A 16,079-nucleotide genomic window follows, 5' to 3' on the forward strand; every position below is an offset into this window, starting at 1 on the left:
CATACAAAGAGGCAGCAAACTTAACTCAAACCCAGGAGAACAAAGGCAGACGGCAGATCTGGCAGTACTGGCAAGGGAAAACATGCGAGGGGAGACAACCACATATCAGGACAGACAAAACGCATGTGAGGGCAGATGACCTAGCAAAAAAACAAAGACTGAACCAAGGTATAAGAAGGAAAGGAACACAAACGAGGCAAGGGTGCAAACAATCAACTAATTGGGTCAAAGTAAAGTGGAACAAGGGAAAACAAAACCATATCCTAAAGGAACTACAAAATAAAAGCACAAAACAGGAACTCAGAAACACAAATCCTGACAACAATAGTGTGTTAACAATACTTTTCAGTCATTGCTTAATACAACTTCTGTTGTTCTAGTGAAGTATCACTATCGTATGTGATCACGGGGTCTCTCTCCACCTGATCACACCCCCTCTCCGGAGGAAGATAGCGGTGTGTTATTATGCAGCTGCATATGATGTGCTTACACATTCAATAAAGCCTCAGATTACAAAGATGGACTGTTTGCCTGTTTTACTTATATCACACGAGTCAACAGGAGTAATAACATGGAAAAAACAAAAGTCAGTCTCTTTCAAACATTAATTTCGGTGTTTCACTATCGGAATTGCTCCTTCACCAAATTCTACATTTTAGTTCAGTAACAAAAGACAAACACAACTGATGGCACTCTCCTGTACATGAGCTCAGGCTTAAGGCATGTTTTCATCTTATAGTGAATTTGAATAATTTGAATGTAAGAACGAGGCAGATGACCCAAACTGAGCCAGGTTCTGCTGCAGGTTTCTACTTTTAAGGGGAGTTTTTCCTCTCCACTGTCGCCAAGTGCTGCTCACAAGGATTTGTAGGGTTTCTATGTAAAGTGCCTTGAGATGCTTTTATTGGTGCTATACAAATTGAGTTGAACTGAAGTGAAATTGTTTCTGTTGTCACACTGGTCCTTGTATAAACAGTACGAAGTGTCTGTGTGTCTGATCAGTCATCACATTAAACAGCAGATCTCCTCAGGAATAGTAGAGAACAGCGCCCCCAGGTGGATGCACAGAGGAATGTATGACAGTAAGTAAAATGCTTGTGTCACAGTAATGAGCTGTAGTTCAGAGACAGAATGAGGTTTGGACACTTTAGTTGTCTCCTCTTGTATCTTAAATAACAGTCACATGTTTTTCATATTTCTGTCCATAATATATTCAGTTCATGCTAATTTGTGAGCCTGATCCCCCCTGAAATACTGCACATCATTTGAGTCCTGCCGCCCAGAACCACAACTATTCTGAAAAAGTTGACCTAGGACGTCCAGATGGGGGCAGCACTAATCTAAATCCATCGATCATCTATACCCACTTATTCCTAACCAGGGTCACAGGGATCTGCTGGAGCCAATCCCAGCTGCCTTTTTTATCTTTAATAAGATTTGTAGATTCTGGTTTGCACAGATGAGGCCATGAGGGTTGAATCCAGATATTGTTCTCCTGAAATATGTTGATCTTGTGATCACGATGACATTTGATATTTGTGTAGGGAAATAGGTCAAAAAGCCTTTAGCCTCTAGTCTCTGCCAACACATGTCCTGAGAGGAGAAACGGTTCCTGCTGTTTTAACATGTTGTTGAACTTTTTGTTTGACTCCTGCAAATATTTTCTGTCAGACGACATTAAAGTTTGCTCTGACTGTTTGTAATGAGCAGGTGACAGATCAGCTTTGGGCGACATGTGAGACTGATCCAGGGCGTTGTTGGACCAGAGACACTGAGTCTGTCTTCGTGGAAAGCCATCCAGGTTGTCTGGGACATTTCCACACTGCCATCCATATCATCCACTGGCCTGGCTAAAAACTGGGAACGTACCAGCTCTAGAGTTTGCATGGACACAAAACATCCAGGTGTCTCAGTCTGTCCAGCGTTCTGTCTCCTCTGAATGAGCCTTTGAGCCAATCACAACTTAAGGCACAAAATCCATATATGGTCCAGGTCCAGCATCAAGGGACGGTCTCTGCTTAACCTGCCTGGCTGAATACATTTAAGTTACGTCTGTGAATTTAAGGCACAACAAGACCATATTTCCTCAATACTCATGTACACGACCAAACACAGGCCACAGTTACTGTCAACACACTGTACTTCTAAGGAAATGAGATGATCTTATATTGAGATTTAAAATCTAGTCTGACCTGTTTGGAGTTCGCAGTTTGGACTATCAAGTGCTGACTAGTGCTGCCAGGCTGTTTGACTTAGGTCAAGTACTTTAATAAGAAACTGGAATTAAAGTGGAGCAGTGTTTTCTAGGTAATAGGAACTTATCTGGTATGAGAGGCTCCAGTGGGATTTGACATCAACTAGTCAAAGTCCATTAATAACAACGGTGCTGTCTTATATTTATAGATTTAAAATCTAGTCTGACCTGCTGCCTACAACTGTCTACACTGTTCAGTCTGTCCTGCTGACACGTCTGAACTAATAAACACAGTAAAAGCCACATTAGGACGTTCTTTGACGTTATGGCCTTAAGGTTTGTGATGTTCTGTCTCTCATTGGACTGTGTTGGATTTTAGCTCAGGAAACATAATGTTTATCCCCTGAGACATAATATAATTAACGTTTTTAAATGGTGTTTGCACAGAAGGATCTGTGAAACTTTTAGGCTAATTCAGGGCGTTTCTGAAGAAGAAGATGTATGCTGAGTAAACAGCTTCACTACATAAATACCAGAGACTCCAACTCCGTGATCATCTGGTGTCTTGTCTTTGACAGGCTGTCAGTCTTTACAGGTCTGTTCCCTACAGAGATATCAGCCTCATCTTTAACATCTGCATCATCTTCACCATGAAGACTCTGATTCTGGCTGCTCTTCTTTGTGCCCTGTTGGCTCTGGACACAGCTCAGGGTGAGTATTACTACACTATATATTGTGTGTATATATGTTTATGGAATAGATATCCAGATGTTATAAATGTATATATTCTGTGGATCAAACCAAATGACTTCTGCGTTAAGTTTCCTAGAGCCCAACACAGATATGAAATGGATCAATATAATGTCTTTCCACCTGTTGTGTCTCTGGAAATGATGCTGACAGGATGTTCTACACAGAGCTGCACTGCCCAAATTCCAACCCAGTCTATTAGAGTTTGTGTTATTGGACTTTGACCACTTTGTTCATCAGAGTTAGATACAACATCCTGCACATTTCCTTCTCTCTGACTTCCTTTAAGGCAAACTAAGGGCTTTGTACTTCTTCATACATTAAGACACATCAGAAATAAAACCTGATTATTTCCTTTATGGTCATTTCTGTATTTTCTCACCTTCATCCAAAGATGCAGCTGTGGACCAAAGGAAACTGTTTAATAATTACAGAGTTTTTATGTGTCAGAGGAAGAGATGTGACAATAAATAAATAAATAAATAAATAAATGCTGATGGTTCAAATTCATGAGAAACTAAACATTGTGCATTTTATTTGTCTTTAGGACAGTCTTGTTTCTCTGGTTGGACATGGAATAACGGCCGTTGTTACATGTATGTTCCCACAGCCAAGGACTGGCCTGTTGCTGAGGTAATCAGATTGTTACACACACACACACACACACACCAAGAACCAGGGAAGGAGAGAGAGCTGACCACAATCACAATGATAAATCACAGCAACAACATTATTAATGACCCAAGGTCATAATCAGAGTGATGTGGATTCAGTCCACAATGATTCTACACTGTTTATTTGGTCTGTGTTCACTTTAACACTGGCATCTATTCCTGCCTTGGTGTTTTCCTACTACTCAGCTCATTTTGCTTCTTTACTGACTCCACTGTCTGTTTATCTGCACTATAGGGAAAGTGCTTCATTCTGGGTGGTCACCTTGCATCTGTGCGTGATGCTGAGGAGTATGAAGTGATTCAGAAAGTGATCGCTGACGCTAAAAGGACTGGAAGGGCATGGATTGGAGGCTGTGATTGGAGACAGGTGAATTCACACAGTCTGACAGATAAATACTCAGCTGATATTGGCTTTGTCCTAATGTCATATTGTCACCATCACAATGAACAGCCTACATTACCCACAATGCAACTGGCCTGCTGACAACAATGGACATGTGTTATGGTAGAAGCTGCTAATGTTGATTCTCCTTCCTCATTGTCAAACTTCAGTCCAAACCAACACTGACTCAGATCAGACACTCAGTCATTTTATCAGATGTCATGAAGTTCTTCTTTAAAGAACAACTATTGAATTCTCTTTCTGCACTGTTCACATAATCACTGACTCTTGGTGACTGATGTTGACACATAACAACTAATTCATGGCTTTGTAGCTCAAACCAGCCTGAATGTGTCTCTCCTGACTTATTCTGTGTCCCCTCCATCAACCCTAAACACAGTCAGTGTCCTGTGGTTGGATTTGTCTTCATCAGACACTGAAACACGTCACTACATTTGATTCTCTTCTGGTTTATAGGAGGGCAAGTGGAGATGGACTGATAGAACACCTTTCACATACACAAACTGGGCTCCTGGACAACCTGACAACTGGAAGGGCGATGAGGACTGTCTAAGCATTTCTACTGAAGGTAAATCACCAAAATGTCACTATAGTAAAACAAACCATGTTAACATGAATGTCTCAGGTCTCAGGTCTTGGTCTGTAGCACTGACTGACTCACATGTTGTTGGTACTTACAGGTAGAAGGTTCTGGAACGATCTGAACTGTCAGACTCCTCTCCCATATGTCTGTGAGCGTGATTAATGATCCCAGGTCTGATCCAGAGGCATGAAATCCCTGTGAAAAGCACAAACACTGGTGGAGGTGTGTTTGTCTTTGCATACTCTCACATTTTGTGCCATCAGTCTCATAGAACCTGAATTCTACTGTATCTCATTTGACATCTTCTATCATATCCAGTATATATCATCTGTTTCTTTTCTATGGCTGTAACGCTACTGAAGGAAGGAAGAGACAAGTAACATAAACAGGAGCTGGACTGTCTCTGAGGTTTTGTGCCTTTAATAAGAGCAGACTGAATGTGTTATGGAAAGAATGCTTTGAGCTCCACTTTATTCTGAACTGTCCTTTCTCCTTTAGAGCAAAAATAAAAATGTCAAGCATTAAATCAATGTGGTCTATGACTCTATGTTATAGCTCCTGTTCTGTCAAAATCCTCTACTATAATACTGAACATAATGACAAATGATTCCAAACCTGTTAAACTGTGAACTGTAACTATGGTGTTAAACAGTTTTCAGGTCAGCATAAATATCACACTGACATGTAAGGCCACAGCCTCCTAGAGTACAGCCATAAAACCACCACATGGCACTGAGGCCAACTTTATAATAAAAGCTGTATTGATGCTGATTTAGCTTCAGCATGTATGTTGTTGTACCTGCTGTACAGCCTGCAGTACACGCACCTGTCCACACGACGTCACTGTGTTAACTTCATCAGGGGGAAATATCCAACTACAGAGGAAGAGAAACACACAGATGACAAACAAAATAGTTAACAAAAACCAAAGTTTCTGTTGTTCTGCGTTCCAAAAAGTTTCAATGAACATCAACATTTATTAAATGTCATCTTTATGGTACATTTACAGCAGAATTGTGGGTCTTTATAAACACTATAGGTCTACACCCTTGTCTGTTATAACTAGTGACAACAGTCAGCAGGTGGAGAAGTGAAACATGACAAACAGAAAAACAAAAATCTATATTTTTATACTACAGAGCAGGAACATTGGCACTAAAACTGTATGTCTGATCTTTATTAAATTATTTTTTTTGTTTCATTTTATGTGATTTATTTAATTTCACAAATTTTGAGCTGATTTTTTCTCCTGATTTTCTTTTTCATTTTTTAATGGGATTCATGTTTTTCTTTTCCTCTGTAAAACACTGACAGTCTGTTTTTGAATTGTACTAACTTGTACTTGTAATGTCAGATTTATTTAAAAAACAGATGTTAACGCTGCAGTTTCCTCATTTTCTGCAATAAAGTGAGATTATGAGAAACGTAACAGTAAATAATATAATATATTCATCTAAAATATAACTAATGTTAAAACAACAATATAAGAAAGACAATTCTAACAGAGACCTGCATTTTATCAAGTGAATCAGTTCTTTCTGCGTCATTGAGATGTTCTTAAGAACTAAAGAACTTCGTCACTGTTTGGAAATACACATCTGGTCAATGATTGCTACACTCTGCAAACACTATGGCTAAATACACATGACCAGCGATACAAAACAACATTTGTCCTTAAAAATATCAAAGTATTGGATTTAACTGAGCTTGTGCTGGGCTGGTGGCAGATGAGCACTGGGTAAGATATTAAACCAAATCACTGTGTTGTTCTGAGCAACACGATCCCCAGTTAAATACCAGCAAAACAAAAGAATTACTTGGTGCTTCATTGTTTATTAATCCCTAACATCAATAATTTACATATTCAAGTTTGTGTTCTTACAACTTCCATCAAATTTGCATTTCTGTGTGTGTTATCATTGTTGCTGGCCTCTGTTCTTGCGTTAGAGGGAAACTGTATAAAAGAGCTGGTCCTTTATACATCCTCTAAGACCAGTGCTGGAAGGTAAAACCAGACACAGAGAAGGAAGATTGATTATGTCTGCTTCTTTCAATAAAGTGATAGTTACTCTGGGTTATTAACAAGTCTGTTGTTTGTTAAAGATCAGTATCATCTGCGTCATCTCAACCATGAACATGCTGATTCTGGTTTTTGGTGCCCTGATTGGTCTTACCCGAGCTGCTGGTGAGTTTTTGTGCTTTTATTGTGTATATTCATGTGTACACAGCAAAAACAATATATAGTCAATACACATATGTGTATTCAAGTTGTTTTGTGTAAGAAAAAGAAACTGACTTTATGTAAACACACATGGCGGCCACAACTAGATTTCATAATGGTTTTGGAAGATATTTTCTTAAATCCAATGATGTTACCTTAAAGGTGTAGTGTAGTTTTATAAGTCAAGTCAGTGTCAAAACAATAATGCGGTATCTTTATTTCTGTAAACAGAAAAGGTTACCGTCATTTCTCGTACTCTCTAAACTGACCCTGAATGTTTCCACTTTCCTAATTTGCTCTGCCCTACCGAGCTGTGGCGGAGGGACATGTTCTATTTGTCACATGAACCCAGCCCGGGTTAAGGTTGCGGCTACTACTTTCCAAGAACAAAACTTACATTTGTATCAAATACACGAGAACTTCAGAAGATACAGACTCAAAAATTCTCAGTGATATAGCAGAAGATGCCTTGGAGCCTCAGAGGAACTGCGGTGTTAACGTTTGTGTAAATGCTGAGTTGAGCATGTCAGGATCTGCATTTTTGTGTCTTCCTGTTTCTTTTATTTTGAAGGATCCTGACAGGAACCTGTTTTTGTTTTATTTTGTTCACTTTGTGTTGACCTAATGAGTTATTGTTTTCACCTGTTCCTTGTTTGTGTCTTTCCTTTATATACCTTTGTTGAACCATGTTCTAGTTGCCAGGTTGTCTGTTGATACATGGTTTTGAGCTCCGTTATACCCTTATGGTCCAAGCCTAGAAATGCTGATTTCACCACAACTGAAGTCTGTCTTGTGTAGTGATGGGCAAGTGAAGCCTCATGAAGCGCTGAGGCTTTCCGGACAATTGTGCCGAAAAAGATTTAAAGCTTCAACACTTCAGAGACGGTGACATCTGGTGGACAACTGAAGCCATAGCAACCTCTAAAGAGCACGACTGAAGCACTGGCACTGTTTCAATCCCATGACAGCAATAAAAGTTCAGACCTCTTGAAATCAAAATGATCCCAAACTTTAGGAACGTCGCTTATTGGTGGGATTCGACGTGAAACTTGCCAAAATACTCTCACTCTCCAAATCCTGAAGCAGAATGACGCATGTTATATAGGTGGTATGGCACCAAACCACTCAAATCTGTCAAACCTGTCAAGCTGTCATTGACTCAGAAAACTCCGAAGCCTCGGTATCATTTGCCCATTACCAATGAGTAGTCGTTTCAACCTAAAAAATGAAAGTACAGTTGCCATGAGAACCACTGGAGTAATTGTGTGTCTGATCAGTCATCACATTAAACAGCAGATCTCCTCAGGAATAGTAGAGAACAGCGCCCCCAGGTGGATGCACAGAGGAATGTATGACAGTAAGTAAAATGCTTGTGTCACAGTAATGAGCTGTAGTTCTGAGACAGAATGAGGTTTGGACACTTTAGTTGTCTCCTCTTGTATCTTAAATAACAGTCACATGTTTTTCATATTTCTGTCCATAATATATTCAGTTCATGCTAATTTGTGAGCCTGATCCCCCCTGAAATACTGCACATCATTTGAGTCCTGCCACCCAGAACCACAACTATTCTGAAAAAGTTGACCTAGGACGTCCAGATGGGGGCAGCACTAATCTAAGTCCATCGATCATCTATACCCACTTATTCCTAACAAGGGTCACAGGGATCTGCTGGAGCCAATCCCAGCTGCCTTTTTTTATCTTTAATAATATTGTAGATTCTGGTTTGCACAGATGAGGCCATGAGGGTTGAATCCAGATATTGTTCTCCTGAAATATGTTGATCTTGTGATCACGATGACATTTGATATTTGTGTAGGGAAATAGGTCAAAAAGCCTTTAGCCTCTAGTCTCTGCCAACACATGTCCTGAGAGGAGAAACGGTTCCTGCTGTTTTAACATGTTGTTGAACTTTTTATTTATTTTCTGTCAGGCAACATTAAAGTTTGCTCTGACTGTTTGTAATGAGCAGGTGACAGATCAGCTTTGGGCGACATGTGAAACTGATCCAGGGCGTTGTTGGACCAGAGACACTGAGTCTGTCTTCGTGGAAAGCCATCCAGGTTGTCTGGGACATTTCCACACTGCCATCCATATCATCCACTGGCCTGGCTAAAAACTGGGAACGTACCAGCTCTAGAGTTTGCGTGGACACAAAACATCCAGGTGTCTCAGTCTGTCCAGCGTTCTGTCTCCTCTGAATGATCCTTTGAGCCAATCACAACTTAAGGCACAAAATCCATATATGGTCCAGGTCCAGCATCAAGGGACGGTCTCTGCTTAACCTGCCTGGCTGAATACATTTAAGTTACGTCTGTGAATTTAAGGCACAACAAGACCATATTTCCTCAATACTCATGTACACGACCAAACACAGGCCACAGTTACTGTCAACACACTGTACTTCTAAGGAAATGAGATGATCTTATATTGAGATTTAAAATCTAGTCTGACCTGTTTGGAGTTCGCAGTTTGGACTATCAAGTGCTGACTAGTGCTGCCAGACTGTTTGACTTAGGTCAAGTACTTTAATAAGAAACTGGAATTAAAGTGGAGCAGTGTTTTCTAGGTAATAGGAACTTATCTGGTATGAGAGGCTCCAGTGGGATTTGACATCAACTAGTCAAAGTCCATTAATAACAACGGTGCTGTCTTATATTTATAGATTTAAAATCTAGTCTGACCTGCTGCCTACAACTGTCTACACTGTTCAGTCTGACCTGCTGACACGTCTGAACTAATAAACACAGTAAAAGTCACATTAGGACGTTCTTTGACGTTATGGCCTTAAGGTTTGTGATGTTCTGTCTCTCATTGGACTGTTTTGGATTTTAGCTCAGGAAACATAATGTTTATCCCCTGAGACATAAAATAATTACCATTTTTTAAATGGTGTTTGCACAGAAGGATCTGTGAAACTTTAAAATAAATTAGGGGCGTTCCTGAAAAACATTTATTATCAGCAAACAGCTTCACTACATAAATACCAGAGACTCCAACTCCCTGATCATCTGGTGTCTTGTCTTTGACAGGCTGTCAGTCTTTACAGGTCTGTTCCCTACAGAGATATCAGCCTCATCTTTAACATCTGCATCATCTTCACCATGAAGACTCTGATTCTGGCTGCTCTTCTTTGTGCCCTGTTGGCTCTGGACACAGCTCAGGGTGAGTATTACTACACTATATATCCAGAAATTATAAATGTATATATATATATAGACTATAAGCTGCAATGGAATATTAGTCTCTTTTAGCAACAATCCATTGTTGAACAGAACAAATATATCTAGAGTATATATTATATATTGCAGCTTTACATTCAAATGTAAATCCTGTTGTGTATCTATATATATATATATATATATATATATATATATATATATATATATGTAAAGATCAACTCATGTCAAAGGCCACTGGAGGTCCTGTACTAGAACTGTTCTGTGTATCTAGAAAAACATTTATTTGAATAAAGTCAAAGAACCTTGGAGCACTAGTCAACACTATGATGAAGTCCAAACTCAAAAGAAGTCGGACTAGATTTTCATGTAAATATAAGGTTGTGTCATTTCCACCACACACACACACACATAACTTATTTATATAAATATGTTCATTTCTTGGGGCTTGTCTTTAGGACAGAACAGGTGTCCTCGTGGTTGGACACTAAGTTATGGTCGTTGCTTCATCTTTGTTCCTAGAGCCATGACCTGGCCTGATGCTGAGGTAATCAGAGTGATGTGGATTCAGTCCACAATGATTCTACACTGTTTATTTGGTCTGTGTTCACTTTAACACTGGCATCTTTTCCTGCCTTGGTGTTTTCCTACTACTCAGCTCATTTTGCTTCTTTACTGACTCCACTGTCTGTTTATCTGCACTGTAGAAAAACTGCCAGTCACTGGGTGGAAACCTTGCATCTGTGCACCATGACATTGATTATCAAGTGGTTCAGAATGTGATTTATATCGTGAAAGGGACTGGACCAGCCTGGATTGGAGGCACTAATGCACAACAGGTAAACTATTCACCAGTTCAGTCTAACAGATAAATACTCAGCTGATATTGGCTTTGTCCTAATGTCACATTGTCACCATCACAATGATCAGCCTACATTACCCACAATGCAACTGGACTGCTGACAACAATGGACATGTGTTATGGTAGAAGCTGCTAATGTTGATTCTCCTTCCTCATTGTCAAACTTCAGTCCAAACCAACACTGACTCAGATCAGACACTCAGTCATTTTATCAGATGTCATGAAGTTCTTCTTTAAAGAACAACTATTGAATTCTCTTTCTGCACTGTTCACATAATCACTGACTCTTGGTGACTGATGTTGACACATAACAACTAATTCATGGCTTTGTAGCTCAAACCAGCCTGAATGTGTCTCTCCTGACTTATTCTGTGTCCCCTCCATCAACCCTAAACACAGTCAGTGTCCTGTGGTTGGATTTGTCTTCATCAGACACTGAAACACGTCACTACATTTGATTCTCTTCTGGTTTATAGGAGGGCAAATGGAGATGGACTGATGGAACACCTTTTAACTTCTCAAACTGGGGTATTGGACAACCTGACAACTATCAGGGCAATGAGAACTGTCTACACATTTTTACTGAAGGTAAATCACCAAAATGTCACTATAATAAAACAAACCATATTAACGTGAACGTCTCAGGTCTCAGGTCTTGGTCTGTAGCACTGACTGACTCACATGTTGTTGGTACTTACAGGTAGAAGATTCTGGGATGATCTGGACTGTAAGACTCCTCTCCCATCTGTCTGTGTCAGAAACTATTAAGGATCCCAGGTCTGATCCAGAGGCATGAAATCCCTGTGAAAAGCACAAACACTGGTGGAGGTGTGTTTGTCTTTGCATACTCTCACATTTTGTGCCATCAGTCTCATAGAACCTGAATTCTACTGTATCTCATTTGACATCTTCTATCATATCCAGTATATATCATCTGTTTCTTTTCTATGGCTGTAACGCTACTGAAGGAAGGAAGAGACAAGTAACATAAACAGGAGCTGGACTGTCTCTGAGGTTTTGTGCCTTTAATAAGAGCAGACTGAATGTGTTATGGAAAGAATGCTTTGAGCTCCACTTTATTCTGCAGTCTGACTCTTCTTTCTTGGCTCATGTCAAAATAAAAGTCTATCAGCATTGAAACCAGTTGGTCTGTGTTTTATGGCTCCTTCATCATAGTGTTGACTAGTGCTCCAAGGTTCTTTGACTTCATTCAAATAAATGTTTTTCTAGATACACAGAACAGTTCTAGTACAGGACCTCCAGTGGCCTTTGACATGAGCTGATGGCCTAATAACAATAGTCCTTCAGACAGTTCAAGTCTCAACCAGTACAACTTTATACAGTATCTGACAGAAGTGAGTCCACCCCTCACATTTTTGTAAATAATTTATTATATCTTTTCATGTGACAACACTGAAGAAATGACACTTTGCTACAATGTAAAGTAGTGAGTGTACAGCTTGTAAAACTGTAAATTTGCTGTCTCCTCAAAATAACTCAACACACTGCCATTAATGTCTAAAACGCTAGTAACAAAAGTGAGTACACCCCTAAGTGAAAATGTCCAAATTCGGCCCAATTAGGCATTTTCCCTCCCCGGTGTCAGGTGACCTGTTAGTGTTACAAGGTCTCACTTCCAGTGACCAGTATGAGAGACTGAGAGCAATAACACCAAATTTAACACACCTGCTCCCCATTCAATTCAATTCGATTCAATTTTATTTGTACAGCACCAAATCACAATACAAATCATCTCAAGGCACTTTACAAAAAGTAAAACTAAAAACCCAACAAATCCCTTATGAGCAGCACTTGGTGACAGTGGAGAGGAAAAACTCCCTTTAACAGAAGAAAAAACCTCCAGCAGAACCTGGCTCAGTTTGGGCGGCCACCTGCCTCGACTGGTTGTGGTGAGTGGATAGAGGAGAGAGAAAAGAACAGCAACAATAAACAACAAATAGACACTGCAGGTTGGTGGGGCCAGTAACTGCACATCAGCAATATACAGCTCCAGGACCAGGGACACCTGCAGAAGGTACAGAGAGAACAGAGAGAGAGAGGGAGAGAGCACAAACTAGGGGAGAGAGAGAGCACAAGGTTAGTAACATTCAATGGTGGAATATACATGAGGTGGGAGAAGAGGAAGAGAGGGGAGGGGAAGGGAAGGGAAAGGGGGGGGGGTCTACTATGAGGTCTTTAAGGTATGAAGGAGCTTGATCTTGAAGGGATTTCGTATGTGAGGAGAAGCATTTTAAATTCTATTCTGTATTTTACAGGGAGTCAATGAAGTCCTGACCAGGGTGCCACTAGTGTGGGCCCTTAGGCAAGGTCCTTAACGCTACTGGCCTACCTCATTACAAAAATGAGCCATAGAAACACAGTGTCAGGATTCGCGTTTTTTGACTTTATGTTTCTTTTATTTTGTAGGATCCTGACAGGAACTGGTTTTTGTTTTATTTTGTTCACTTTACTTTGACCTAATTAGTTATTGTTTTCACCTGTTCCTTGTTTGTTCCTTTTCCTTTATATGCTTTTGTTGAGCCACAGTTTAGTGGCCAGGTTGTCTGTTAATACATTCTTTTGAATCCAGCTGATACACTTGCGTTTTTTTTTGGAATTTTGATCATGGACTACCTTTTGTTCCTCCAGGTTTAAGTTAAGTATTCTGCTTCTTTTTGTATTAGTTTTCTGGTCTTTTTCCCATGTCCTCTGTTCATGTGTCTTTGTCTCTTGTCATTTTTCATGTCCTTGTTTCCATGCCTTGATTCCCTGTGTTCCATGTTCTTGTTCTGTGTAGTCTGGTGTGTCTCCCTCAATGTGTGTGTGACCCAGACTACCTCATGCCTTCACTCCCTTCTTGTGTTCATGTGTCTGTGTGGTCTGGTGCGTCTCCCCAGGTGTGTGTGACCCAGACCCTCATGCCTTGTTCCCTGGTGTCCATGTCTTCGTTCCATGTTCATGTTTCATGTCCTTGTTTCCCTGCCTTGACCCATCCCCACTTAGCCAAGTGTTTTGTTTCCTGTTTTGCCTAGTTCAGTTAAATTAAGTCTTGTTTTGAACCCTGAGTACATGAGTGGGTGCATCATTGGGCCTAAAATTAAATAATTCCCGAAACCGGACACACAGGAATTGTTCAGTTCCAACCAATATCTATGTCACAGCTAGAGGATGTGGTTGGCTCTCTTAATCCCTCAGGCTCCCCTCGCGATCCAGCTCCCCCCTGGTTTTTTAAAGAAGATTTTCCGTGTAGGCAAATTGGTCCTTAACATTATTAACAGTAGTCTATCATCTGGTGTTAACAGTAATTTCAAACATGCAGTAGTTGCAACTGCTTATAAAGAAACATAGTCTTGATCCATCTGTGCTGGCTAACTATGGACCTATTTCTGGACTACCGTTTTTTTTTTTAAAAGGTTTTAGAAAAAGTTGTGTATGCTCAATTGAAAGCGTTTTTGGATGAGCATGAGATCCTAGACATCTTTCAGTCTGGTTTCAAACCACACCACAGAGTCAGCTTTAAAGTTTTTAATGATATTTTCACTTGTTCTGATACTGGCTGTTTCGTGGTTCTTATTCTTCTTGATTTATCGGCTGCCACTGACACAATTGACCACCACATTTTGATTTCTCGCCTGCATGACGTTGTAGGTATCTGTGGTCTTGCATTGGAGAGGTTTAGATGGTTTACCTGGCAGCTAGAACGTTCTCCGTAGGTCTTGCCAGCTTTGAATCCTCTGCTCATCTGTCCTCTGGGGTTCCCCAGGGTTCAGTTTTGGGGCCTTTGCTTTTTTCCCTCTACTTGCTTCCTCTGGGTTTCATCTTCAGACAACATGGCATATCGTTCCATCATTATGCAGATGATACCCAGGTTTATTTTCCGTTGAAGCAAAAGGAGGGTTTTCCAATTGCACGTTTGCTTGGATGTCTTGATCACTTTAAAGCCTGGATGGCATTAAATTTTCTTCACTTTAATGAGGCAAAGTTGGAAGTAATGCTGGTTGGTTCTAGTGCTTTCAGTGAATCTTCTGGTGTGAATCTAGGCCCCTTGACATCACATCTTAGACCACTGGTCACTAATTAAGGCTTCAAAATGGACACGGACCTTAAATTTGATAAGCAAATTGGTGCGGTGGTAAAATCCAGTTTTTTCCACTTAAGGCGTTTGCCAAAACTACGACCTCTAGTGTCAAGGCAGCACTTTGAGCAAGTAATGCATGCCTTTGTTACATCACGGCTTGACTATTGTAATGCACTGTATGTTGGGGTTAGTCAGGCATCCCTTTCATGTCTCCAGCTGGTTTTATTTGTTTTTAAATCTTTAAATAGCCTTGCCCCATCTTATCTTACTGAACTCTTTCACCCTTATACTCCTAGCCGCTCCCTTAGATCAGCCGACCTCCTGCTTCTGCCTAAAACAAGGAGGAAGCTCCGTGGAGATAGAGCTTTCTCTATTGCTGCCCCAAGGCTGTGGAACAATTTGCCTTTGCACATAAGACAATCCCCTACATTAGTTATGTTCAAAGTACAACTCAAAACCTATTTGCATACCCAAGCCTATGGACCGGTGTGATGGATTGATTATGCACTGTTTTTTGTTTTATTTTATAAAACTTTTAACCTATTTTTAAAATTATTATTTTATGTATATTTGTTTCCTGTTTGTTTTGGTGTACGACAATTTGTGTCAGCTTTTGCTCTTCTTAAAGCGCCTTATAAATAAAAGTATTATTATTATTATTATTATACCGGCTCAGACGTTGCCTGGGTCAACAAGGTCTGTGTCAGATGATGGGGAACCAGGGCAGCTTGATATGAAGTGGGCTACTGGAACACGACACTCATGGACGAGGGCAGAGAATAGAGAACTGCTGGAACACTACTACATAAGTAATCCCAGGGAAAGGGGTTATATGAAGACGATGTGGGACATATGGAAACTTGGAAACCCAGGCATGAAGAACTGAGCAGCACCAGGAACTGACATGATCCACACCTACTGTCTAAAGAAGCCAACTCCACTCCATGAAAGCCTGGCAGATCAAATGAACCAGCTGCAATAGATGGGACTCACCCTGAATGGATAACTGAAGGAAGGACAGTCTTGATCCTGAAGGACCCCCAAAAGCGAGCAGTCCCATCCAACTACCATCCAATAACCTGTCTCTGCACAACATGGAAACTCCTGTCAGGCATCATAGTGGCTAATATGAGTA

At 40.4% G+C, this 16,079-nt stretch overlaps 1 protein-coding gene and 1 long non-coding RNA gene across 2 annotated transcripts; both read left to right on the forward strand.

Moving 5' to 3' along the window:
• The first annotated feature begins 3,490 nt into the window (after positions 1–3,490).
• On the forward strand, positions 3,491–4,559 carry LOC113141881 (uncharacterized). Its single transcript, XR_003296853.1, has 3 exons — positions 3,491–3,577; positions 3,854–3,985; positions 4,478–4,559. It is a non-coding gene; the product is annotated as an uncharacterized LOC113141881 (long non-coding RNA).
• A 5,262-nt stretch (positions 4,560–9,821) lies between these two features.
• LOC113141734 (ladderlectin-like) lies at positions 9,822–10,891 on the forward strand. The gene is made up of 3 exons (XM_026326280.2): positions 9,822–9,990; positions 10,463–10,551; positions 10,712–10,891. The coding sequence occupies exons 1-3, from the start codon at positions 9,930–9,932 to the stop codon at positions 10,874–10,876; spliced, it is 315 nt and encodes a 104-aa protein (XP_026182065.1). The 5' UTR covers positions 9,822–9,929; the 3' UTR covers positions 10,877–10,891.
• Positions 10,892–16,079: the final 5,188 nt, after the last annotated feature.

The sequence above is a fragment of the Mastacembelus armatus genome, chromosome 18 (genome assembly GCF_900324485.2).
Source record: "Mastacembelus armatus chromosome 18, fMasArm1.2, whole genome shotgun sequence".
Taxonomy (NCBI): domain Eukaryota; kingdom Metazoa; phylum Chordata; class Actinopteri; order Synbranchiformes; family Mastacembelidae; genus Mastacembelus; species Mastacembelus armatus.